Source organism: Protopterus annectens, chromosome 2.part1 (assembly GCF_019279795.1).
Source record: "Protopterus annectens isolate FY-2018-M chromosome 2.part1, PAN1.0, whole genome shotgun sequence".
NCBI classification, from domain to species: domain Eukaryota; kingdom Metazoa; phylum Chordata; order Ceratodontiformes; family Protopteridae; genus Protopterus; species Protopterus annectens.
The window spans coordinates 873,116,020-873,142,812 of record NC_056729.1 but is presented as its reverse complement, the minus strand read 5'-3'; the positions used below and the strand labels follow the sequence as shown (position 1 = coordinate 873,142,812).

At 39.2% G+C, this 26,793-nt stretch overlaps 1 protein-coding gene across 1 annotated transcript in view; it reads right to left on the bottom strand.

Moving 5' to 3' along the window:
• Nucleotides 1–26,793, bottom strand: part of WDR17 (WD repeat domain 17) — a 1,021,977-nt gene that overhangs the window by 776,337 nt on the left and 218,847 nt on the right. The window contains exon 4 of the mRNA XM_044062517.1: nt 22,683–22,913. Within this exon, the coding sequence (XP_043918452.1) occupies nt 22,683–22,913 (231 nt within the window). The remainder of the gene's footprint in view (nt 1–22,682; nt 22,914–26,793) is intronic.

The window sequence follows — 26,793 nt, the reverse complement described above, 5'->3', positions numbered from 1 at the left end:
CGCAGGTTTGTATGGGTTTGCGTAGAGGTAAGCACTGCCAACTTCTAGTTACAGTGTCTTACACTCAGCTGCTAAATTGCTTAACCTGTGCAGGCAGTGCTTACCCCTGTGCAAACCCACTTACAACTGCTCAAAAGCCCAGCAACAAAATAAGCAGCTCTTGCAAGGCTTGAATCCAGGATGCTGCACACCATAGACAAAGTGATTTACCACTAAGACATGCTGGTTACAAATAAATCCAATGTTTTTAGAAATATATCATCCAGTCCAGTCATGCAACAGTACAGAGAATGTATACTATCATCTAGATGTATGTGTGTGTAAATATATTAATATCTAAACGGATACAACATATCTATATAAGTATATATATATATATATATATATATATATATATATATATATATATATATAAATTTCTAAAACTATATACATATATATTAATATACATGAACATATATACATGCAAATACCTACATCTACACCTATATGTCTACATATACACAGCAAGTTACATATGTATACACAGATATACATCTGTGTATGTATATACAGACATAATTATATATATGTAAGCAGATATATATATATATCTATATCGGTATATATGGCCATACAGCTGTAGATAGCAATGGCAGGTTGACAAACACACATATGTCCACAATGCACCATTAATGGGGTTGAGAGGCCCCACACACCATACGTCTTGTACAAATAGGCACTCCCCACATCCAAACATGTCCACCCTGCAATACACTACCAAGTGTTGCAGATCCCATAACCAGGACCTGACATGACATGGGCACAAGATGTTAACAGTAGTACATCCACCTGTATGATGTCAGGCTGGTATTGGTGACATATCATGCAGTACAGTCTGTCTCCCATAAGAAATGTAAAATGTGGAAGCCGTCAACATCCCCAGGATACAGAGACACAGACACAGATATGCAGATACATATATATATATATATATATATATATATATATATATATATATATATATATATCTGTACACACACACACACACACACACACACACACATATATATATATATATATATATATATATATATGTGTGGATATACATGTGACCACACATACATACGCAGATATATATATATATATATATATAGTAAGATACATATGTAGAAGGTGCACACAATATGGAACAGCTACTATGCCTACAGTAAACACCTGAACAACTGGACACTGTATGGACCACCCATACAAATGACAATCCTTGCCTGCAACATACACCCACAGAGAGGTCATAGGGAAAACATCACACACAGGTTTGCAGAAATGGAATACCTTTCATTGTGTACTATTACAGTTCTATATGCCATGTCATATAGCTGTTCAGACACTGCCATCCATATAAACAGAGGAATGCAACTGTGAAACAATTATACTAATACAGTAGTCTGGAAAGGTTCACAACTGTTGCTGTCTAGGCAAAGCCCTTCAAATTGTACAATAGTGAGGACAGACTGGGCCACAGGATACCAAATGATCAACAGTATGTAATGCAGGTGTATAGTTCAGCAGCCTCTATCTACACTCTGTACAAAATAACTTAGTGGTAAAGACGTCATGTGACCAAATGGGTTATAACTGTTGCATAACAAGGCATAACTGACACCATCACATGCACACTGACAAACAGAACAGTCTGTATGGCTGGAGGCAGTAGGCTTGCTTTAACCTGATATATGTAAGTAATGTAAATATAGGTGAAGTATACTGTACTGTACTGTACATTCAGATACCTTAAGGAAGCTCACCCCTGATACCCCCACATATTTTAACAGCCTAGGTCATTTATGGTGCTTCCCCTCCAGACTCAATAATACAGGTCCATATACCACTGTTACATACACTGACCTCTGGAGTGCATAAGAGCACACATGTATTATGTAGGTGATGCCCACACATATATGGCCCCAGCCCCACCGTATGTGTGGGGGATACAACAGAAGTGGACTGATAGCAGCAATGTCAGTGTGATATACTCACAGCCCCTACAGAACAACCCCTGACAGCATGTCATATGTGCAAAGCTTGATATGTAGGTGGAAGGCAGAGGCTGGAACACAGGCACAAATGTGGAGAACTGTTGCCATACATTAAGCAAGTTGTTGGTGTTACAGGATGGTCTGCAACATACCCTTAGTCAGGGAACTGAAGTTAGAAACAGAAATGGATGTAGTCATGTAGTGATAGCACTCAACTCACACACACTGCCAGTGAAATATCTGACACAGGACCTGTGTGGTGGACAGACAACACATGATAGGCACACCTCTGGCCACCAAGAGGATAGGTCCACAGTTGAAAACTATGCAGACAAAATGCATTCCAAAGTAAAGTAGTACAAACACACACACCCTATAATACAAAGTATAACACAACTGTACTCACACTCTGTCTGTAGTTCCTGAACCTCCTACAAATATGTAGCTGCCCTGAGTGTGCTGGTTCTCCTGTAAGAGGTATTGCTATCTGCTGTCTGTAACACTGATGCCCACACACAGGAAGGACTGTACAAACATCCACAGAATGTCCAGATTATGTCATCAAATATAACCCGTACTGTACATAACATGTGTAGCAGTCTGATATCTCACTGGCTTGTTATCAAATATGATGACACTAATTATGGTGTACAGCACATATGCACCACTTTATGCATGACATATATACACAGGTTGACAGAGTTGTGGCTGGAAGCACATACACAGGGCCAATAATGACATGTTGCTGTGATAACCTCATACATTTACTGTTGTAACAGGGTTTGTTGCAACATATGTCCTATGCAGGATAAGAAGCCAGTAACTGTCAAGGCTTTCACCATCTACAGACTGCAATCCTCACACTACCTTCTGCAGTCCACAGATAGATGCTCCATTGGTAACACATGAAACCAAAGGCACAACACATTGCCCAGTCTGCAGATGACCCTGCAGATGGGGATTCCACATACACCTGGAACTGACATGGCAGGTATGGAGACATGTAGGATAGTCATATCCACATACACACTGTTAAACCAACAGTACTCCAAATGCAGTATAGCAGCACTTACAGTTTGTAGTCAGGTCAGGCACATACCCCTCCTGTGTGTTGCCACAGTGTATGTTGTTAGAGGTAAATCCCCAATCCATCAGAGATGCTATTTGCCAAACAACAGATCTAGTTCCTGCTCACAGTGAATGAAAAGGGCCAACACCAACATGATGTTCCTAGATATTGGAGTGCGTTTTCATGCAATTGGCTATGGGAATGTTACCACAGCTGTTCCACATGCAATCAGCTAGGGGAAGGCTGTAATTCATGCAGAGGCCATCAGCTGATCATAAGCATCACTTAAAATACACATGCTGCTGCCAAGCAATGCAGGTGTAGGTCTCCACATCCACCAGAGAGGGAGTAGGAGAGGCAGACAGAGGCAAAGACAAGGCAAGGAGTGGTGGGAGAGCAAACCCTAAGCATGTTTACTTCACACACCTACCATCACAGGATATCAAACCCCTGATGACTATGTAGTGCTATCACAGATCTATGCAGTTATTGGATGCAGCATATGGGTTACCTGTTCTGGAGTGCTCAGAACATATATGTGATGGTGGCTGACATGTGCAACAAGGATACGGTAGCTATACAGTAGGTGATGTACACATGCCTGTCCGCATGTACAGGTGCCAGTATCAACACAGCCACACTCTCACAGGGATGAACATACATTGACACACTTGGCAGGGCCAGGATTGCAACTCATCAGTAGTGGGATTGCCACACCACATCACTGTGCATGTATCATATGTACCACATGGGTCATACAGGGGTTGTATGGACAAAGGGTATGGGGAGGTGTCTGACATCAGAAAGCATGCTTCAGTATGCCCATGGGGGTTGTAGGGAGTGTGGATGTGAACATACGCACCATACAACACACACACAAACACACAGGGTGCCAATACTGACATGCATGGGTGCGTGTCTGCATGGTTGTGTAGTGGTTGACTGTGCCAGATGGCTGTACAAGGCTAGGCGATGGGTATACCTTGGCATCAGGCCACATGACAATGGTCTGCATTGTAGCTCAGGGCTGTAGTGTCTGCATTTGCCCACACAGGTGGGCATTGTATCCCCATCCAGTCACCTGGGGTAACTATTGTGTGTGGCCAATGCTGTGCATCTCTTGCCATGTATGTGTTCCTTAGTGCATGACAAGGACAGTGTCTGGGATGTGCACACCTCCCACATGCATGTACAGTGACATGTGGAACTGTACCTGGGGTGTCTGGCCAATGTTGTGAACACAGATTATCATCAGACATGCCAGTCTTGCCCACCTGTGGCGGGAACTGGTAATGGTCAGCAGGTTTACCCTGCACCTACATTGATAGCATGCTAATGGCTTTCCCTGGTGTCAGTGGCATCTGTCAATACAGGGTATGTTGTCAGGCATGGTATTTACTTTGTGGGTCACAGGTGATGACACCACAGGTTTTTTAGGTGTCCATTGGGGAACATGGGGAAGGTGCATTGCCTGCTTGTACATGCATACTGGACAGAGTGCCATGCCTTCTGTAGCCCACAGCTATCACCACATAGTTAATATCAGTGGCCAATATGCAGTGTACTACCCACATATTGGCTGTTTCCTAGGCATGTGTGTGTGTGTATGAGACATGGGTTGAGAGTATGCTCTGGGTAATACTGGGGTTGCTAACTGTGATTGCCTGGACTTGATGTCACATGTATGGGTATGGCTTTGCACCCCAGCATCTCAGCTATTTCACATATGTTATCCCTGTATGGTGGACATTGTGATATATAGTAGGGCCACCATATAAGAAATATGCAAAACCTGTTCCACATTGACCACAGGTGTCACACAATCACAACCACCTTCACACAGGATACATGTTACAAACACACTTACCTGTCATGTCTGGGAGTAGAACCCCTACCTAACTAGTTTATTGCACTACAGCACTATGCAGTTATAGTACATGCCCTGGAGATTACTGGAGTACTCCTTCCCCAAAGCTGTATATCACATTGGATGACATCAGCAGAATTGCCAATGTAGGACATTCAAATTGTACTGAGTATAACTAGCCTAAAATGCATTGCTCCCTACACAGACAGTGACACACACACACAAAACATCGACAACTGACATGTGTGGGTATAGAACCCCTAACAGTGATTTATATCACACTATAGCATGGAGTTGTTATAGGTTGCACCACGAGGATTACTAGGGAACTCCTTCCCCAAAGGTGTATTTCACAATGAATGACATCAGCAGGATTGCCAAAGTAGGCCATTTGAACCTATTGTGTGTGACTAGCCTATAATGCATTGCACTGTACCCAGACATTGAAACACACACAAAACATTCAGAACTGCCATGGGTGGGGACGGAACCCTACAACAGTTCTACATTATACTACAGCAGTATGCAGTTACAGGATGCACTACAGAGCTTACTGGGCTACAACCTTCCCAGAGGTGTATGTCTAGGTGGGTGACATCAGCAGCCTTACCAAAGTTGAGTATATGTATTGTAAGGAGTGTGAGTACCCTAAAAAGCATTGCTGTCTACACAGTCAGACAAGCACACACACAAATGCATACACAGACTCACAGTTGCCAAATCTGGGGTTAGAACACCTACTTACTTTATCACACTACAGCAGTACACAGTTAGAGGATGTACTACAAGGATTACTAGGCTCTGACTTTCCTAGAGGTGTATTTCTAGGTGGGTGACATCAGCAGCCTTGCCAAAGTTGAGTATATGAATTGTAAGGCATGTGAGTGCCATAAAAAGCATTGTTCTCTACACAGTCAGACAGACACGGACACAAACGCACACCCACAGTTGTCAAGTTTGGGGTTAGAACACCTACCTAACTACTTTATCACACTACAGCAGTATGCAGTTACAGGACGCGCTACAGAGCTTACTGAGCTACACCCTTCCCAGAGGTGTATTTCTAGGGAGTGACATCAGCAGCCTTGACAAAGTTGAGTATATGAATTGTAAGGCATGTGAGTACCCTAAAAAGCATTGCTCTCAACAAAGTCAGAGACAGACAGACATACACACAAACACAGTCGCTAAGTCTGGGGTTAGAATTCCTACCTAATTACTTTATCACACTACAGCAGTATGCAGTTACAGGACGCGCTATGGAGCTTATTGAGATGCAATCTTGCTAGAGGTGTATTTCTAGGTGGGTGACATTAGCAGCCTTACCAAAGTTGAGTATATGAATTGTAAGGAGTGTGAGTACCCTAAAAAGCATTGTTCTCTACATAGTCAGACACGCACACAAACGCACACCCACAGTTGCCAAGTCTGGGGTTAGAACACCTACCTAGCTGCTGTATCACACTATAGCAGTACACAGTTACATGATGTGCTACAGTGCTTACTGGGCTACAGCCTTCCCAGAGGTATATGTATAGGTGGGTGACATCAGCATAGGTTCATAGTTCATAGTTTAGTACTAAGCTAACTGCCCTTGTGAGCCATTTTAAGCCTAGCCAATTATCCCTTGTGAGACTCAAACCCTGCACCTTGTGTTTGTAAGGCAAACACCTTAGCCATTAAGCCACCCTCCCAACCCTAGCCTTACCAAAGTTGAGTATATGAATTGTAAGGTGTGTGAGTACCCTAAAAAGCATTGCTCTCTACACAGTCAGAGACAGACAAGCACACACACAAATGCACAGACAGACTTCCAGTTGCCAAATCTGGGGTCAGAACACCTACTTACTTACTTTATCATGCTACAGCAGTACACAGTTACAAGATGAGCTATGGAGATTACTGGGCTATGATTTTCTTAGAGGTGTATTCCTAGGTGGGTGACAGCAGCCTTGCCAAAGTTGAGTATATGAAATGTAACGCATGAGAGTACCCTAAAAAGCATTGCTCTATACACAGTCAGACAGACACGCACACAAACGTACACCCACAGTTACCAAGTCTGGGGTTAGAACACCTGCCTAACTACTTTATCACACTACAGCAGTATGCAGTTACAGGATGCACTACAGAGATTACCGGGCGATAACCTTCCCAGAGTTGTATTTCTAGGTGGGTGACATCAGTAGCATTTCCAAAGTTGAGTATATGAATTGTAAGGAGTGTGAGTACCCTAAAAGGCATTGCTCTCTACACAGTCAGAGACACACACACACTGTTGCCAAGTCTGGGGTTAGAACTCATATCTAACTAGTTTATCACACTACAGCAGTACACAGTTATGGGAAGCGCCACAGAGGATACTGAGCTGCAACTCTCCAAAAGGTGTATTTCACATTGGATGACCACAACAGGCTTGTCATAGTAGGGCTATGGTGAGGCCGGTGTGTGCATGAGCCATAACCCATTCATTACAATGCCCTGGGCATCACATACGACCTGGAAGTTGATGGAGGGGATGCCCCTGTGGTTGATGTAGGCCCCACCCTGCTCACCAGGTGGAGCTTTGATGCATATGTGTGTGCAGTCTATAGCACCCACTACCCCAGGGTATTCTGCTATTTGGTGGAAGAGACGCATATTACTTATCAACATCTCACGGGTGTTGAGGAAATATACGTGCTCACTGGCATGTGCTGACATGGCATCCAGAAACTGGTGGAATACTCTGTATGCTGAAGCCTGTGAGATCCCCATGATATCCCCAGTTGTGCTTTGGGAGGTACCTGTGTCTAGTATACCTAGGCCTACACATACCTTGGTATCCACTGGGATGGGTTCCCCTCGGTCAGTTTGGTGTGTCATCTGTGGCCGGCACAGCTCAACTATTTGCTGTAGGAGGTCTCTGTCCACCCTATAGCACTCCACTATCTCCAGCTCATGTAGCCCCTGGTAGGTTACCCTGGGTCTGTACACTCTTCTCTGTCTCCTCACTTTGGGTTGTTCGGCAACATTCACATCCTCACCACCCTCAGCCTCTTGTATATGTTGTTCTATGTTGCCTGCTGCAGCCCTTCTCATTTTGTAGGTTTGTTTGTTAACATTTCCCTGCTTGTATACACCGGTGGTGTAGAGTGTGGGTAAAACCAGTGGGGAAGGTATTTGTTTAGTTTATAGTAGTGGTCTGGGCTGGGCTGGTCTGCTGCTTGTGTAATTGGCTGATTCTGATAAATTTCACCTGCCAGCTAAGCTAGTTCTCCTTGATCCCATTGCCTTCCTGTTTAAACCCGTGTGGGCGGCACATAGACAGAGTGGTCAAATGTGCACACTGCTGCTATTTCCTGGTTTAACTTCTTTTTTTCTTCCTGTACAACCTGGTGCACAGCGCGCACTCCCGCTTACGCTGTGTAAAGAGTGCTAGGCAGGTTTAGACACACACCCTAGCTTAGCTGTGGTAAGCTAGGAGAAAACGCGAGCCACATGGCTGCAATTCACTTACAGTATGCCTGACACCCCCCCATGATGTCACCTACCTCCTAGACTTGCACCCAGCTATTCATACTCTTACACTGTTGGGACCTGACTTACATGCTGGGGAAAACTGGGATTCACTATCCTTCCCCTCATTTGCGTAGGACTGCCTGCTAATGCATACTTACATGGCTCACACTGAGCACCCCCCTTAGCAACCACTACTCACTGGCCAGGTTGTCTTCTGCCTGCCATTGACTTGCATGGCAGAATACTGACTTTAGTTAGAATGCTTATTTTAGGTTTATTTTATTATTTTCCCCCTGATCCAGTTTGCGCACCACTGCCCTATGCTTAAAGAGCCGAGATCAGCTAAAAAAAAAAAGTTGATTTTTTTTTTTTGTTGTTGTTTGCAATGCCAGTGGCCTTTTACTTGGCCATTGGCATGCTTCCTCAATGATATGCAGCCTTTATTTGGAGCTGTCATAGCTCTGTTTTGGATTTTGCAGAAATGTACTCAGTTACTAACCGAGTACATTTTTGTAAATTGCACTAGTCTTGCACGGACTGTTGCAAGCTTCCTGGATTGCAAAATCACCTAATTTGCATGGATTTCACCTGCAAATGGGGTGCTTTGCATACCAGGGCTTAGTCCCTGCAGGCTGTTCCTGGATCGCACGGCAGACCTATTGCTTGCGTGGGCTCCTGCACCAATCTTGCACTCTGCGCAAGCTTTTGTGAATCCGGGGGAATGAGTTTAAACTTTTGCACCTGCAGAAGGAAGTGGATAATCTATATCAAGTGATCTGCAACCATAAAGAATATCCTTTGAATAAGACATCAGTGAAGAGTGTGCTTATTTGACTGAACAGAAATGATTTAATGCAAAAAAGAGTCAAAAGTACAAAAGATCCAGAATACAGAAAATATGTACCACAATTAAAGGTCAATCCACACACCAAAGAGTCCGATAAAAATGTAGAATAAGACCACCAAGGCTGCGGTTCCACTGTTTCTTGAACACAGGTAAGTGCTTGTGTGCGGATATGCACTTCTTCAGAACATAAAAACTTTAGGAAAGGCAGCCATTTAAATACATCAAATGATTAATAGCCAATCAAACAATAAACCAATCTCCATGGCAAGCTGGACACATTAATGAGGTAGTTCGTGAGCCTTTAAAAAGGCTTCAATGAAACAATCAATGAAAAACTTTTTTGTCCACCCCACTACGAAGGTTAAGTATAACACTAAGTTTTATGCAGATTGCAAGAGTAGCAATTTAGTTTACTTAGCTACTTGTAAAAAATGTCCTTTCTACATAGGTAAGACCAATCATAAGCTTAAAGAGAGGGGACTTGAACATTTAGGAGATATAAGAAGGGCTGTGGCAACTAAAGCCCTAAATAGACATGTTAATCAGAATGTAGGTCACACTTTTGAATTTATGGTGTTGAAACTTATTAATAAAAGTATAGTGATATAATAGAAAATACGGAGTTGAAGTGGATTACTACTTTACAGGCAGACAGAGGTTTTGGTATTAATGATAGTGTTTAATTGAAGCCTTTATTAAAGGCTCGTAAACTACCTCATTAATGTGTCCAGGTTGCCATGGAGATTGGTTTATCGTTTTATGGATTTTTAAAATAAGTTAGGAGATACTAAAATCAATTGGACAGACACCATTCAGTAGATAATGAATCACTGTATACATGTATTTCTCATGATCTTAGAATAGAATGGACATGAAAATATTTAATTAAACATACTAATATGACAGTTTCACTTATTTCCATTTTTGATTGCTTGGATATTATTTTAAAGAAAAATTATTTTGTTTGGAGGGAGATTTATAGAAAAAAGGTCACAATGGGTGACATTTGAGCCCTAACTGTCATGAATATTTTCTTGCCCAATGGGTGGTGTCTATCATCGCAAACAGGCCGATCACTAGTGGAGTTATAATACTCAAGTGGTTATAACCATGTAATGTTTTATGTTCTTTTCATGGACAACCTCTGTTTTGTATACAAGCATAGTGAAGAACAATTTTTAATCTGGATGAATATATAGAACAGAACTGAATGTTTTTTGAGTTCTAATTATAAGACTGGTAAAAAATGAGATGTCATTTTTAGTTGCTTTGATAAACAGATATTATCATGCATTAGAATCTGAAGTGTTCAGATAGGAAAATTTTATGAATTTCTATTTACACGCATACAGCTTTCACCCTGGTATGTGAAGAAAATGTTATAAAAGGTCAAATGAACTATATTTTGAGGTTATACAGCAGGGATGATAATTCTGAAACTAACAATGTTTATGCAGAGGGGGTATGAAAGAAAGATTTTAAATGAAATAACCTACAAGATAAAAATGGGTAGAATGCTGTCTACAAACCTATATAACATAATCAATGTACCACTTCTGAAATCAGTGCTGCCTGCAAAACTATAGTATACAACCAATGTACCACTTCTGAAATCAGTGCTGCCTACAAAACTATAGTATACAACCAATGTACCACTTCTGAAATCAGTGCTGCCTACAAAACTATAGTATACAACCAATGTACCACTTCCGAAATCAGTGCTGCCTACAAAACTATAGTATACAACCAATTTACCACTTCTGAAATCAGTGCTGCCTGCAAAACTATAGTATACAACCAATGTACCACTTCTGAAATCAGTGCTGCCTACAAAACTATGGTATACAGCCAATGTACCACTTCTGAAATCAGTGCTGACTACAAAACTATAGTATACAACCAATGTACCACTTCTGAAATCAGTGCTGCCTGCAAAACTATAGTATACAACCAATGTACCACTTCTGAAATCAGTGCTGCCTGCAAAACTATAGTATACAACCAATGTACCACTTCTGAAATCAGTGCTGCTTGCAGAACTATAGTATACAACCAATGTACCACTTCTGAAATCAGTGCTGCCTGCAAAACTGCAGTATACAACCAGTGTACCACTTCTGAAATCAGTGCTGCCTGCAAAACTATAGTATACAACCAATGTACCACTTCTGAAATCAGTGCTGTTTGCAGACCTGTAGTACACAACAAATATACCAGTTCCGAAAAAAATGCTGTCTACAAACCTGTAGTACATAGCCAGTGTACCACTTCTGAACTCAGTAGTAGCAGAACTGACAAGCAAACGGCCATGTATAACATGTATAGTGTAGACATTTATACTATAAAAATTCCATTAGAATTAATTGGAAGATTGTTACTAGGAATCAAGTTTTTAAAAATTTGTTTGGAAATTAGGCATACATTGTTGATAAAAGAGCAAGAAATTTAAAATACTTGGTTGAAAATGGAAGAGAAGCTAGTAAGAAGAGCAGGTTAAATGGCATGTTTAGGCATGGTTCATGTAGCTACTATAGACATATAACAGAGAGCCTCTATATTAACATAGATCATTATAGAAGGATTGTCCCTAAAAAGGGATATTTTACTTGTAGAAGTACTTATGTGCTTTGTATTTTCATATGCCCAACATGTAACTCTTATTATGTTGGTAAAATAACTATCCAACTAAGTAAAAGAATCAATAAACATGTTTATAATATAAAGAAAAGAAACAAACAATAAATTGTACAGACACATTAGTATATAAACTTTTTAAGAAGTTTGTCTTTACTGTTTTAGTTACTGTACATCACACTCTAAGAGGTGATGACTGAGATGCACTTTTGGAGGGGAAGCACTTACACCCTAACCCCATGTGCAAAATGGGAAAAAGGGGTTGAAGATGAATGGATGGATAGATGGATGAATGAATTATTTTGTCAGATTGAACTGAATGCAAACACTGTTCCTGGCATGTATTATCAAATAAGGATAAAACATTTTTTGAAGTTGGGACCTTTAAAGAATTAATTTATTAATTGAACTGGGAGATTATGTGACTAATTTAACATTATATAAACATTTGACTTACAACAAGAATTTTATGTATTTATGTAATTATGTATGTATGCATGTATGTAATTAGGATGGAGTGGGTGGAGAAGAGTGTCAGGAGTGATTTGTGACAGACGAGTACCTGTAAGAGTGAATGGGAAGGTCTACAAGAGGGTAGTGAGACCAGCTATTTTATATGGGTTGGAGACAGTGGCATTGGCAAAAAGGCAGGAGTTTGAGCTGGATACTGCAGAGTTAAAGATGTTAAGATTTGCACTGGGTGTGATGAGGGTGGACAGGATTAGGAATAAGTATATTAGAGGGTCAGCCCAGGTTGGAAGGTTTGGAGACAAAGCCAGAGAGGCAAGATTACATTGGTTTGGACATGTGCTGAGGAGGGATGCTGAGTATATTGGGAAAAAGATGCTAAGGATGAAGCTACCAGGTAACAGGAAAAGAGGAAGGCCTAAGATAAGGTTTATGGATGTGGTGAGAGAGGACATGCAGGTGGTTGGTGTGACAGAGCAAGATGCAGAGGACAGGAAGAAATGGAAACAGGTGATCCGCTGTGGCGACCCCTAACGGGAACAGCTGAAAGAAGATGATGATGCAATTATGTATGTATGTATCTATGTATTTATTTATTTTTTTATGAAGTCGTGAGTTGTAAGGATGAAAGCTCTTAATAATAAAAGTTTTTTTTTTTTTTTTCCTGAAATACATATTTTTGGAAATGCTTGGGTTACTATTTCTGAGCCAAAACAAAGGAGGAGTTGTGTTTGCTCCCTACATGAAACTCAATCTGTTGTCTGTTGTTCCCTGCAGCCATTATGGGTAAAGAGACTGTCATTCAGGTAGTCCAAAGGGTTGCTTGTGGCTTCACTCACATCCAGAGGACTGTGAGAAACTGGAAATGTATGTTTAAGCCCTAACCACCACCCCGAGTAGTGATGTAAGGACCTGAATTACTATAGGGAGTATGACTATCCCATTTCTACATACGTGCACTCCTTTGGATACTCAGACAGGGACTACTATCACTGATGTGGGTAGCCACAGCTCACATCCTTCAAAGACTGACTCCTGCTTTTTGTACTCTTCCACCTTCTCTCTCCGCAATGGAGCAGCAAAAGGGCCAGTCTAACAGCTATCACACCTCCTCCTTATGAAGGGGGAGCTATAACTGCTCATTTCTATCCTCCCCATGCTGGCTGTTACAGTACCTAAGGTGTGACTTGAACTCAGGTCATCAATGTTGCAGTCAGGATTTTATCCATCTGTGCCACAAAGCCATGGCTGCAAACTGCAAAAATATGTTGAGATATTAGAGAAATTCTAAGAAAACACTTGTAATATTTGTGTGGGCATCTCATCAGTGGAGAACTTTAATTAAGCAAATTAAATATGAAGAAATTCCATGTAAAGTTAAGCATAAAGGACATGTTTACTACAAGAGATTCTTTGCCTTATCTAGTATCACTTGGCAATTTTTATTTTCTTATTATATTATAGCCAAGTCTGACTTTAATGCATAGCTCTGGATTTGTCTACAGGAAAATAAACCACATTTGTGTAGTACAATTAGTAATGGGACTGTTTGTTTTATTGTGTTGCCCATTACAGTGGATAAAATCTTTCTAAGTAAAGAAAAGTGATAGACATTAGAAAGTCTACATTTTCTGAGTTTGTTTGAACATATGTTTAGGATGTTTTAGGCTAATTTAAGTAGATACCATTGTCTTTTTTACTGACACATTTTGAATAAAATAATAACAATATTTACAATAAAGGTTTTTAAAATATTGCTCTAAGACATCTATTTGGGAAACATTATTAACTTTCTGTAATATAGTGTATATTTTACCAAGGACAGAAATTAAATTCAGAAGAAAACATGCACATCCTTCAGATAATAGGGGAAGTTTAATATTATTTGAACACATTTATATTCTTGTATACGTATATTAATATTCAGTTTGATTTATGTTTCTGTTATGCTTTAAGGAAGCATTGGTTATTGGGAGTAGGGAATATTTTGTTTTAATTACTGCAAATTTTCTGGTGATATTAGAGGTAATATGATCTGAATTCCTGAATTCAGCAAATTAGATAACAGCCTATTACTTTTTTGTCCTTTTGGTTCACATTCTGTGTTTTTCAAATACATGAAAGCCTTTTTATGTAGAGAAAATAGTTGTACATGAAAGATTTTTGAGATGTGTCTTCTTATTTTTTACCATTATCACATTCTTCACTTATTTATTTCTAAGCTAATCATTTCTTTGTCAGTCATAGGCATTTCTCATTTTCTAGGATTGTTTAATTATTTATTTATTGTTAGTGAATTTTGCATCTGTGCTATGATACTTGGCACATTAGTTTGCTATTAGTGCACTGTTGTTAGTTAGTGATCTGTATACTTAAGCATACAAGATAAACTTTGGGAAAAAAGCACTAATAAGTCTGAAAAAGGAAGAATAAACATTTAATTGCGTTTGCTTAAAGGAGTACAAGGCTATGCATCTCATGGTCTCCATGATCACTTACCTAGTATTGATTCTCGCAAGATATTTTCCCTGCGGGCTACAGCGCCAAAACCAGAAGGCTGCAGCAGCAATTCGCTGTACAGCGATATGGCTGAAAAGTGCAATTGCTGCAGCTGTACACTATGAAAAGAAATGTAGAACATTGTGGTGATCTCTAAGGGCTACCTGGCTGTTTAATAACAGAGACAGCTAGAGGAGTAAACATAACTCTTCTAGCGTGGCTGTCTCTGTAGATCTTTGATGATCTACCTCATAATGTGTGCTATTGCCATTTCTGAATGATACTGGAATATGTCATTTTATAGAGCAACTGTAAAATTACCTTTTAAGGTAGAAATGCACCACACCTAATATTTTAAGCTTTAGATGCCTAAAATATGCCTTCTGAAAGTTTTGCACTGCAGTATTGTAAACTGTCAAAGTTATTAGTCTTAATTGAACATGAAGTACACTTTCTTATAATTTTATGCCTCGACCTGTAAAGCTTCATATATGGGACCTCACTTAAAAAATAAAAAGGGAGTTACAGGTAGGAATTAGAAACTTACATCTTTTCTAAATCTCAGTATTTTTACACCAGCTCTGCAAAACCTTCATATACAGAGCCACAGTTCATGAACACAAAATGAGATTCTGAATGGGAAATAAACAAACATACAGTAACTACTAAATCACCTTCTGAAATGAAACTGGAAATTGCATCACAGATTTGAATATGTTTATTTAAAAATAACATTTTTGAAAATTATGTTCCAGGCTCAGCCAGAATTACCATCTCCTCCTTGTGATTTCATGTTCAATGTTTGTGGTCCAGGTTTACCATCTCTCATCACTTGAATCCATGTTCAATTCTCATTGTTTGGTGTCATGTCTTAACCTCCAAAATTCATGTCCAACTTATGTTATCCCCCAGACATTCTATCTCAGTTCCCGACCTTATGTTTAAAACTTGTTAAGATTAACCGTCCCCTTTTAAATTCATGTTGACTATGCATGATAACCATCTTACCTCTCATTGTCCAGTGTCCTTCAAAACTTAGGTTCAGTGCTTGTTCCATGAATAGTGGTGCAGTGAACAGTAACTAATATCAGATGCACACAAGCCCAGAGTATAAGTTTGTTTCTAACCAAGAGTGACGCTTAGTAATGTCAAGTTCTTCCTTTGCTCCTCTGAGTTTCTCCTGAGTACTTTAATTTGCTTCGGTCTTCTAGAGAAGTGGTCTTTGAATGGTTGCTGTCAATTCTCAGTGGCTATAGCCATTGCATTCTTTGTCCATGTTGTATGGAACATGGCTAAAAATGTTTACAAGCTTGAGCCATTCACCTAGTTGTTTAAGAATTAACTAGGTGAGCATTGGTGCAAAAGATTAACAAGTTAAAGTTTGGACCTCTTATGTTAACAGTTCATGAGTCAGATCTCTCCTGTTTCATGTGTCATAAACTCGGATGTCATGTGTACTGCATGTGGAAAGATTCAGCTATTCCATTCCAAACGTCTGCTTCTTTGAAACTATAGATATAACTTGGCGATTTTTTTTCCCTTTCACAGTTGCTGACTTTATTCACATTGTCTCCCATTTGCTTTGTGACAGATAAAGCTGAGCTGCCGAGTGTTCTTCTCTCTCACTCTATCTCTCTCCAGTATTTGAGCTGTTTTTATGTGCTAGTGAAAAAATGTGAATTTTTAAAAATAACATACAAGACTTGGTGGTACAGGTAGAATTTTACAAATTCTATCTATTTATTTCATTTATTTTTTATTTTTTTTGTTTGTTTTGTTTACAGCAATAGAGCACTGATCATAACAGGACAGTTAAAGAAGTTAGTTTTACAGGTTAGAGAGGAAAGAGTGAAGGTTGAATAAAGGGAAGTAGAGAAGTCTAGGGTAAGTAGAGTGTGAATAAATTTTAATTGCATCCAGGTTGCTATAGAGTAGTTTAGTGTGTCAAAGTATGCTGAATATCATCCTATAAGTAGAGTACTCTCAGGTATGTAGGAGAGAGATAAGTTCAAAAGATGCAACAGAATTTAAATAGCAACGTGTGTCAGAACATACTAAAATGTAAGACTTGATGGTAGAGGTAGCCTTATATTTATTGAATAACTGCAATGAATAAAATTATTATTTCTGTGGCAAAAAGACATAAAATTGCATGACTGAAAACAAAACACTGAAAGCAAAGGAATAAATGTAGAAGTACTGTTTGTATTTTTTTAAATATCTTATTATGCATAACATACATTTTACTATGAACATATCAGCATCACATACTTAAGACTGTCAGGTTCACTGCCGTAAAGTCTGCCATGATTTTGATACTTCCTATGTATTGTTTGCTGACTTAATTTCTCTCTCTGTCCATCTTTCTCTCTCATACAACTCTCATGCTATTCTTTTTCAATCTTTCAACAGTGACATGTTAGCATTTGGCACTTTAAAAAACAAAAGTTATGTACTTACAATTATGCTAGATTTGTGTTGTCTTTTTTGCATGTCTCAACCTGTGGGTTGTCAGATCTGACCCAGATACAAAGCCAGCATTTCAGATTCTACAGCTGTGAAGCTACACTTTTTCTACCCATAATATACTGCCCTCACTCATCCTCCTCAGATAGAGGACCTTGAAACAAAGGATGAAATAGATAGAAAAGACAACAAAAACATGTTTACTTACATCGCATGCAAAGTGGTTAGTTGGCTGCAGTGTTTGGTGAAAAAATAACCAAAATGACTGCATTTTCTGCTTTGGAGTACAAATATCAAAATTTTCCCTTAGACCTGAAATAGCTATGTAATAAATGCTAGCTGAGCTAGATATTTTAATGACTAATACAAATGCGTCTTTTTTTCCTTTACTCTAACATGCAGACTAAAATTTGTGTCTGTTTAAAGCATATATATATATATATATATATATATATATATATATATATATATATATATAGAGAGAGAGAGAGAGAGGATTATTAGCCAACTTGTTACATGTTCAGAAATGGATGCCAAGAAATTCAATCCAAGAATAGAGTGAAGTGACGTTTGAGAGGTGAATCTTGACATCCATGTTAAAAACACATAATAAGAGATATTATTGAAAGCCATAAAATACTCAGACTGCCACCCAAACAGCAAGCAGAAGAAAAGTATTATTCTGAGGAACATACAGCTTTAAAAACTCATAGACACTTCAATCTACCGCACTTTTTTTTCTTTTTCTTACAGAGAAGAGTCAGGGAGATATTCAGTATTATTTATATTGCTACTTATACAGTTAAACATATGTTTTCATGTATGCATGTCTTTTGGCTTCTTCTGGTTAGGGGGTCACCACAGTGGAACTCCAGTTCGTAATGACTGGCAGTTGATTTTTACGGTGCCAAGTTGCCAGCCCGACACCCAACCTTCAAAGAAGGCGCACCTATTCACACACGCACCTACCTGCATGTCTTTAGACATCATTTGACAGCAGGGAGGACATGCAGACTCCACACAGAAGGCACTCCAGCTGAGAATCGAACGAGAGAACCTCTTGCTGTGAAGTGAAAATGCTAACCTCTGCACCACCACAGCCCTTAAACATATGTTTTCATATTTCTGTAAATATCTCAATAAACATGCACTCACAGATAGATGAATTTCTTGTTGTCACATGCAACCTTGTGTCTGGTAAATAAAAATGTTCTAACAATATATGTCTAGGTTGTACAGTTTGCAAGTTATGAGACTTTGGTAGTCAGAAAAGCCTTTTACTTGGTTCATCTCATAAGTAAAGGGATTACATCCAGAAAAAAGGGACTGCATCCAGAAAAAAGGAGGTTATTATCTCCCTGTACTCCTCCCTCATTAGACCTATAATTGAGTATAATGCCCGGTTTGGTATGTACCTCTCCAAACACCTAAACTAACTGGAAAGGCCACAGAAATACCTCACAAAGAGAATCCATGGCTTCCAATACCTGTCTTATGCGGGCAGACTCAAATCACAATCACTTTACTCGGTATCATACAGATTGCTCAGAGGTGATCTGTGTCTCACCTACAAGGCAATATCGGACCCTGCCCTACTAGAGATGCTCCATATCCGTACATCTAACTCCTTGCACATTACCTGCTTGATAGGCCTAAATCTAATATGAGACATCAACAAAACCTGCGGGAGAGACATGTTTGTCTCCCAGAGGCTGCCCCATCTCTGGAATAGACTTCCCATACATGTCAAACAGAGTACCTCACTGACCCTCTTCAAGCGCAACCTTGATGAGTGGATGGGAAACCACAAATTTGTCCCAGGGTTTCCACCTTTGTCCCTCAATGACAGGGGCATCAGGTTCTGATGGAGGTTTCTTTTTTTGGGGATAAACTCTTGGCTAGGCTTGTAAGGGCCCCAGGCTCATTAGCCTAGTAACCTCCTATGATCCTATGATTTATTTGCTAAAGTTTACCAAAAATATAATTTGGGGTTTACGTCCATTATAATATATGGTAGTATTTATATAAAGACTGTGAATGCACTATTATTACTGTAAAGAATACTTTATAATGATAACATTGCTATTTGTGCCTTTAAAGCTACAAGCTTATCAGTGCTGTTCTGTGGTGTCCAGCACTGTTCCTTCCTAATGCTCAGGTGTGACACTAAAGTTGGAAAGTACTAAGAGGTTCTTAACAAGACTGTCTTTTTCCGGAATTCAGAATGTAACTGTGGTGCTCTGTGTACCTCATAACAGTAATGAAATGAAAAACCCAATCATAATTCTTTGTAGTGTATGGACCCTTTATCTGGTCCATGTAGATATAAATATATATGGGTAGCGCAATAGTGCAGTGGTTAGTGCTGTCACCTCACAGGAAGAGGTTCTCTGGTTTGATTCTCAGCTGAGGTGCCTTCTGTGCAGAGTCTGCACACAGGGTTTCCTTCCACACTCCAAAGACATGTGTCTGCAGCATTTCTCCTGGGGACTCCACTGAAAATTGGCTCTGTCCCAGTTAGACTTTCCTTGTAAATAAATACATATACAGATATCCCCTTCTCTCTGCCTATCACCATCATGTACAATGTGACTGCATCTGAAAAATTATTAACTTAATTGTGCAGTATTGCTTAAAAGCCATTCTTCACAATATATATTGCATTGTTTGACTGACACGATCTGCAATAAAAGATTACAATATTTTTAATAAACACAACACAGCTCCTTCTGACCCAACGATGTTAGTTTATATTCAGAACAAGTTAGTACTATAGTGTAAGACTCTGTTACTGTGCCTTTCAAAATATAGTCTCTGAAGGCAGTCTCAACTAAGATGTTACATTCTGCTCTAGTATCAAACATAAATTTGATACTCTTACCATTTATATTCAGCTTTTCAGTCTAGAAGTTTTACATTGACAACAGTGCTGCCATTATTTTCCTTGTAAAAGAAAAGTTAGGCACACTATATATTTCATTGGCATTTACAAATACTCTTTGTCTGCAAACTGCTTAAATCAATAACTATTCTGAAAGCAGAATGAACTGCATCAGTCACTTGCAAAACTTTCTTCTGCCACTCTCTCCTTATTTTATTGTTATACATTTTATAAAAAAAAATACTGCATAGCTTTTGAGATTTTTGTTCACTGCAGGGCATATCTTCTTTTCATGCAGGTAATCATTCCTTGAACAACTCGATGTCTGTACCACCCAATACTTTTCTTTTATAACTACATTATGACAAGCAGAATGTTAGTTCCCCTTCCTGTGACATATCTTGAAGTATTTTTGACATTGTACTTTGCGACAATATATTTATTATACTTATTTCAGCAGATGTTTATTTAATTTTGATTTCATACACATACAGATCATCAGGTCATTTCTTTCCTTGAATACTAGTCAGTACTATATCTGTGCATTCACAGCCTACTCATGTGATAGCACAAACTCTGACAACAGTAAATTATTCTCCTTTCTTGCTACAGACAAATCTATCTTTCAGCAAATTATCATTCCCTAAACACACGATATTTACCTCTGTGTCTTAGTTCATAGCTCTCAACTGTCCAGATTTTTGCAGAATGTCCATATTTTTGCCTAAGGCTTTTGGTCTTTCCCTCATAAAATTTGAGGTTTTCTGACAAATCACTGGGATGATCTGAGGACTGAAGTCCATAAACAATGACATACAATTGAGTTTCAGACTTCATAACATTCAGAAAATGCACGTTAACACAAATCCTCATGTTCTGTTCTAAAGACTTTCTAAGTTTATTAGAGCAATATTTAAAATCTGTCCCTATTTCTGGGTCTTTGCCCCCCCCCCATTGTGTCAGGCTTTGTCCAGATTTCTTGAACTAAGAGGTTGAGAGGTATGTCTTAGTTCCACTGTATTTCCATCAATGGGCTCTTGCAGCCCTTGACCTCAAAAAATAAATTAGAAATACATGACAAAGTTCTTCTTTAAAAATCATTGTTAAAATCTGTCCTTATTAGCAAGCATATCAGCCTGTTTCTCATTAGTAAGGTTAAATATAACAAAAAAATTAGTCCATAATAGCAAGGGTGCCAATCCAGGAGTGAACTTATAGTTTCCTATCCACCCTTCCAGCATACACTTGAATGGAGTAAGAAAAGCACTTTGCTTTACATGGAGAGGAAGATGATTCCAAAGAAGTGGTATTCTCTGTGAGACATATCTATTCTTCCAGCATTTGCACTTTCATTGAAAATCAGTAAAACACTCAAACAGTTAAATAATTATTTCTAATGACTAAAACGTGTTGAGCACAAGTAGGTTTTAAATTTAGCATACTTATTCAAACAAAGGGAGCTCATCAGCCCACAAGATCAGTTACCAGTGTTTCTTAAATCTAGATATATAGTTATGATTGCTACATAGGTGGATCTAGTTCCATTTCCTAAAATGTTTTCTCTTTTAACCATGGTGCTTCAGGAGTCTAAATGCTTTTATCCAAATGAATGACAAAAAGTTTGGGAAAGGATTTGGCTGCTATACATCTTTAGTGGATGTATATAACACAACTTTCTTGTAATCTGCTTGTCTTTGAATAACATTGGCATCTTTTATACTCTCATAGGTTCATAGGTTAGTACTAGGCTATCAGCCCTAGGGCCTATACAAGCCTAGCCATAACAATTCCCTGGCTATTTCTTCCCACACTATTTACTTCCCTGGACCCCTGTCTAGCAGGGTGACTGACGTGATCACCGGGGTGAATTTCCTTTCTCCCATCCAATCGTCAAGGTTCCTTTTGAAGAGGACTAAAGAGGCACTCTGCTTGACATGTATGGGCAATCTATTCCAGAGTCTGGGGAGTCTCTGGGTCAGGAACCTATCCCTCCAGCATGTTTTGTTTATTGTGATGACAAGGTTTAGATCCCTGGAGCATGTGGCTCTGAGGGATTGGGATTTCTTTAAGTGTAGCATGTCCAATAGTTCTGGGTTTGACATGGCCTTGTATGTTAAGCAAAGATCGCCTCTGAGTAGATACTCTCAGATACAGCAAGTAAGAAAATAAAGAGTTTTTAATTATTTTTTCCTGTAACATTTAATTTTTAATATACAGTTTACATGTTATTTGATTAAAAACAAGTTATTTATATACTTGAAATTACAGATACCATATATTATCTCTGACAGCAAATAATACAGTAGTTTAGTAAATAAAGCAAATACCACAATTCAGTATATCAGTAGAATATTTTTTTTGTCTTTAAATAACATAGATTGAAATGAAAAGAAGTACATTTACAATTCTGATGACAGCAGGCAAACACTTACCAGGCTGAAAAATTGAGAGGCTTCCATCTGTGTGTCCAAATACTACCTTCCCTTTCTTTCTTGGATGCCACCGGAACAAACAAATGTCTGACAGAAAGCTGTGTGCCTCTTTGTGGACAGCCACCCCGCAGTCTGGGCCAGATATTGTCCAGATATACAAGGGCCCTCTATGGGAAACAAATGCAACAGCATCACCAGAGTTCCAGCACCAGCTGAGGGAGGCAGGTATCCCTGAAGAGTAAAGGAAAAGAAACTCATTACGCACATAGCTGAACATATTATACTCAAATGCATGCATTGTTCATAAAGAAGATATTTCATTAAATATAGTTTAAAACATTTTTAAAAAATGTTATATTATTATCTGTTGTATGCCTAGATGTGGAGTGATGGCTGTTCAAAGGCCACTGATCGGGACCACACATTTGTCAAGTATGTGTACTAATCATATGATTAACAAAAGTACTAATCATATGCTCATTGGCAATTTGTGCAACAGCATAGGTGCTCGCAGGTAAATGAATTCTGTCCTATTTGGAAAATGATCTATTCCTGTACAGGACAGGTTTCATGTGTTGAGTGTGTGTCTAGATGTTATTAATCTGTGTGTGTTTATAGCTTGAAAAGTGAATTTATGCATGCAAGGGTTTGCTGTGTTATCCAATGGGTTCCAGGAGTTTGGATATGTTTGAAAGTGTGTGTGTGTGTGTGTGTGTGTGTGTGTGTGTGTGTGTGTGTGTGTGTGTGTGTGTGTGTGTGTGTGTGTGTGTTTGTTTATGCCTGTTATGCCTGTGTCTTTGTGTGCGTGTCTGTGTGGCACTCAGTTGTATGTGTGCCTGTGTATGTTTATCTGCATGGACCTGAGTGAGTGATTGGTGGTTTCTCTAGTTTAGATCGTCATCATCATCAGCTCCACTCTCTTACTTTTTTTGACATCTTCTTTCACACAATACATCCAGGTCTTTGCTGGACACCCTCTTGCCTTCTTCCTGTCTGTCCCAAGTCTTCTGCTTCTGCTCTGATGTCCTAATTCCTTTGTCTGCCTCATAATGTGCCTCCTACTGCCTGTTGTAGGCACTTCATCCCCATCACCTCTAGAGCTAAAACAGCACTGCTTTCACTGGCCAGGTTTTTGCACCAAACAGTAGTACTGGTCGCACCACTGTTTTGTACACCTTTCTTTTCACATTTTTGCATTCTGCTGCCACACACTACCACTGACACTCTGTGCTAGTTGGCTGCAGTCCCCCTGATTCTAGCTTTGATCTCTTCATTCAGTCCTCCCTTCTCCTCAACAACCCCTCCCAGTTACTTGACGCTGTTAAACCTACTCCACTATTTCCCATTCTATCTCAATTCCCAACTTCTTCTGATTTCCTCCATTTGCTGCCATTGCAACTGTCTTAACTGTAATCAGTTTTGTCCCATGTGCCTTCAGTTTTGCACTCCATTTTCCTATCCTTTTGCTAAAGTTCTAGCTTAGAGTCTGCCTATAATGCCACATCATCTGTATACAGCTACTTTGCTGATCTGCCCCCTCTGATCTGCCTGCTAATGTAGCCCATCAAAAGTATGAAAAGCAATGGGCTCAGAGCTGAACTTTGATGCACACAAACTCCCACTGAGAGCCCACTCTGTTCGTACCTGAGTCTTTGGGTCTGTGAACATAGCCTGTACTAATTATACCAATGTTTCTGGGACTTTGAACTACAGCAGGGCTGCCCAAATAAGCTTTAGTGAGACCTTCTCATATGCTTTCTCTAAGTCTCAGAATGCCTATGTCACATTTGTGTTGGTACAAGAATAAACGGGTCTTTGTGGGTTCTGTTTAAGCAGCTTTATTCTATACAAACACATTACTAAAAAGCTTATTTGACTATGACAAAGTAACTTATATACAAACTGATGTGATCATACATGCTTACACACTGGCTGCTTCTTCAAAATGGCACTAGGGATTGCACGTGTCTGGAATTTATACATGCACGCACAGCCTCACATGCTTCATTAAAGATATAGCACGTACACTTTACACTCTGATCTACATCCTCCCTCCTTGAAAAATAGATCATGTAATTTGTCATGAGATATTTAGCATGCAGAAATCACAACTAATCTAGAGACATGCATTATACAATACCAAGTGCACATGTATATACAATCAAGTCCATTTTGCTGTGTATTTCATACTAGGCTTAGAAACGCGTTCATATCATCTGACATAAAATGGAGAATCAGTTTTAGCAAAATGGTTGACCTGTGGCATGTTCAAATTACTCTCTGGGACAGAATCGGACTTTTGAACACAAACTGATCTGGAAACAATGTCTGACTCAGTCTTTGCTTTAGAATCTCCATCACAGATACAATGCTGTGATTGCAATGGTGATGATTCTGGTACAGGAAGATGTCTGTGATTCCTCCTATACTCTACACCCTTGGAGCTTACCCAATAAGATCTCAGCTCAGCAGAGATGCCTGTTATCTATTCGATCAAAGCCGTTCGTTGTCTGGATTCATACTGTCTCTCCTTCCCTAAATGAATGAAGTAATTTGCTCGATCTGTCATAACTAGATTTCTGGATATTACACTTCTTCAACAACTGAGCCTTGATGATTTTATTAGAGTTAGAGTTAGGCTTCAACAAACTTGATGAAATAGGTAGAGTAGTTCTTGTTTGCCTGCAAAATAGTCTTTGAGCAGGTGAGCCAAGAATATTGCCATGAGGTATGTTTCGGAGATGAAGTAAATTCAAAAATACGTTGGTATTATTATGCTTTGACTTTTCAAGTAATTGCTTTGCACTCTGTACTGCTCGTTCAGCTAGATCATTGGACTGAGGATATTCCGGACTACTAGTGACATGTACAAAGTCCCATTCTCTGGCAAATTTCTGAAACAACTGGCTAGTAAACTGAGTACCATTGTCAGAATAAAGTTTGTGAGGACTACCATGAACCGAAAAATGAAGTTTAAGCTTAATGATAACAGCTGTTGTGGTTAAATTTGGTAGGAGATCAATCACAAACCAGTTTGAGTAAGAGTCTACCAAAACCAAATAGTGGTGATTATTCCATTCAAAGATATCATTTGTGACAATAGACCAAGGTAGTTCAGGTATTGGATTTAGCTGAAGTGGTTCCATTTGCAAATGTGCTCTGGTACTAATACATATTGAACAAGAAGAAAGAACACTATCAATGTCTTTTGATAATGAAGGCCAAAATACTAGTCCTCTTTGCCTTCTCTTAGTAGATAATAAACCTGGGTGGCCGCAATGCAAAGTCTGAATATATTCATGCTGTTATGAAGCAGGAACAACAATTTTAGGACCTTTGAAAATAATACCATCTTCCATTAACAATTCACCTCTGAAGGGAAAATATGATTACACTAGATTGTTTTAATGGCCATCCAACATTGATGTAGTGATTGAGCTTTTGTGAAATTTGATCAGTCATAGCGTGATGTCTTAATTCATCAAGTCTAGTGGTGGAAAAATTATGCACTGACATTATATCAGTCAGAATTTTCAGCATCAAGCAGTTCTATTGTACTTCAAGGTGATCTGGATAAAGTATCAGCCAGATAAAGGAATTTACCTTTAGTGCAGACCATTTTGAAATTGTACTTTTGCAATCTGAGCATCATTCTTTGTAATCTCACTGGAGAAGAATGCATAGGTTTCTTTAGAATAGTAACTAGAGGCTGATGATCAGTTTCAATTTGGATAGCTCGACCATAAGTATAATCATGAGGCTTGGAACATGCAAAAACTATTGCTAGAAGCTCTTTTCTCAATTTGGGCATAATGTATCTCAGTTTGAGTAAGTGTCCTAGATGCATAGGCTACTGGTCTTGCTTCTTGTAGAATAACTGCCCCGAGACAAAAATTAGAAGCATCACAGGCTAGAACAACTGGTTTATTGACACCATAGTACCTTAACGTAGAGAGGCTCGCAATTTTCTGCTTAAGGTCATCAACTTCTGATGATGTTGTAACCATGATCATACAACATTTTTTCACATTAGCTCTCTTAATGGTGCTGTCAACTCACTGAAATCTGGTATAAATGTGCCCAAATACTTGACCATGCCCAGAAAACACTG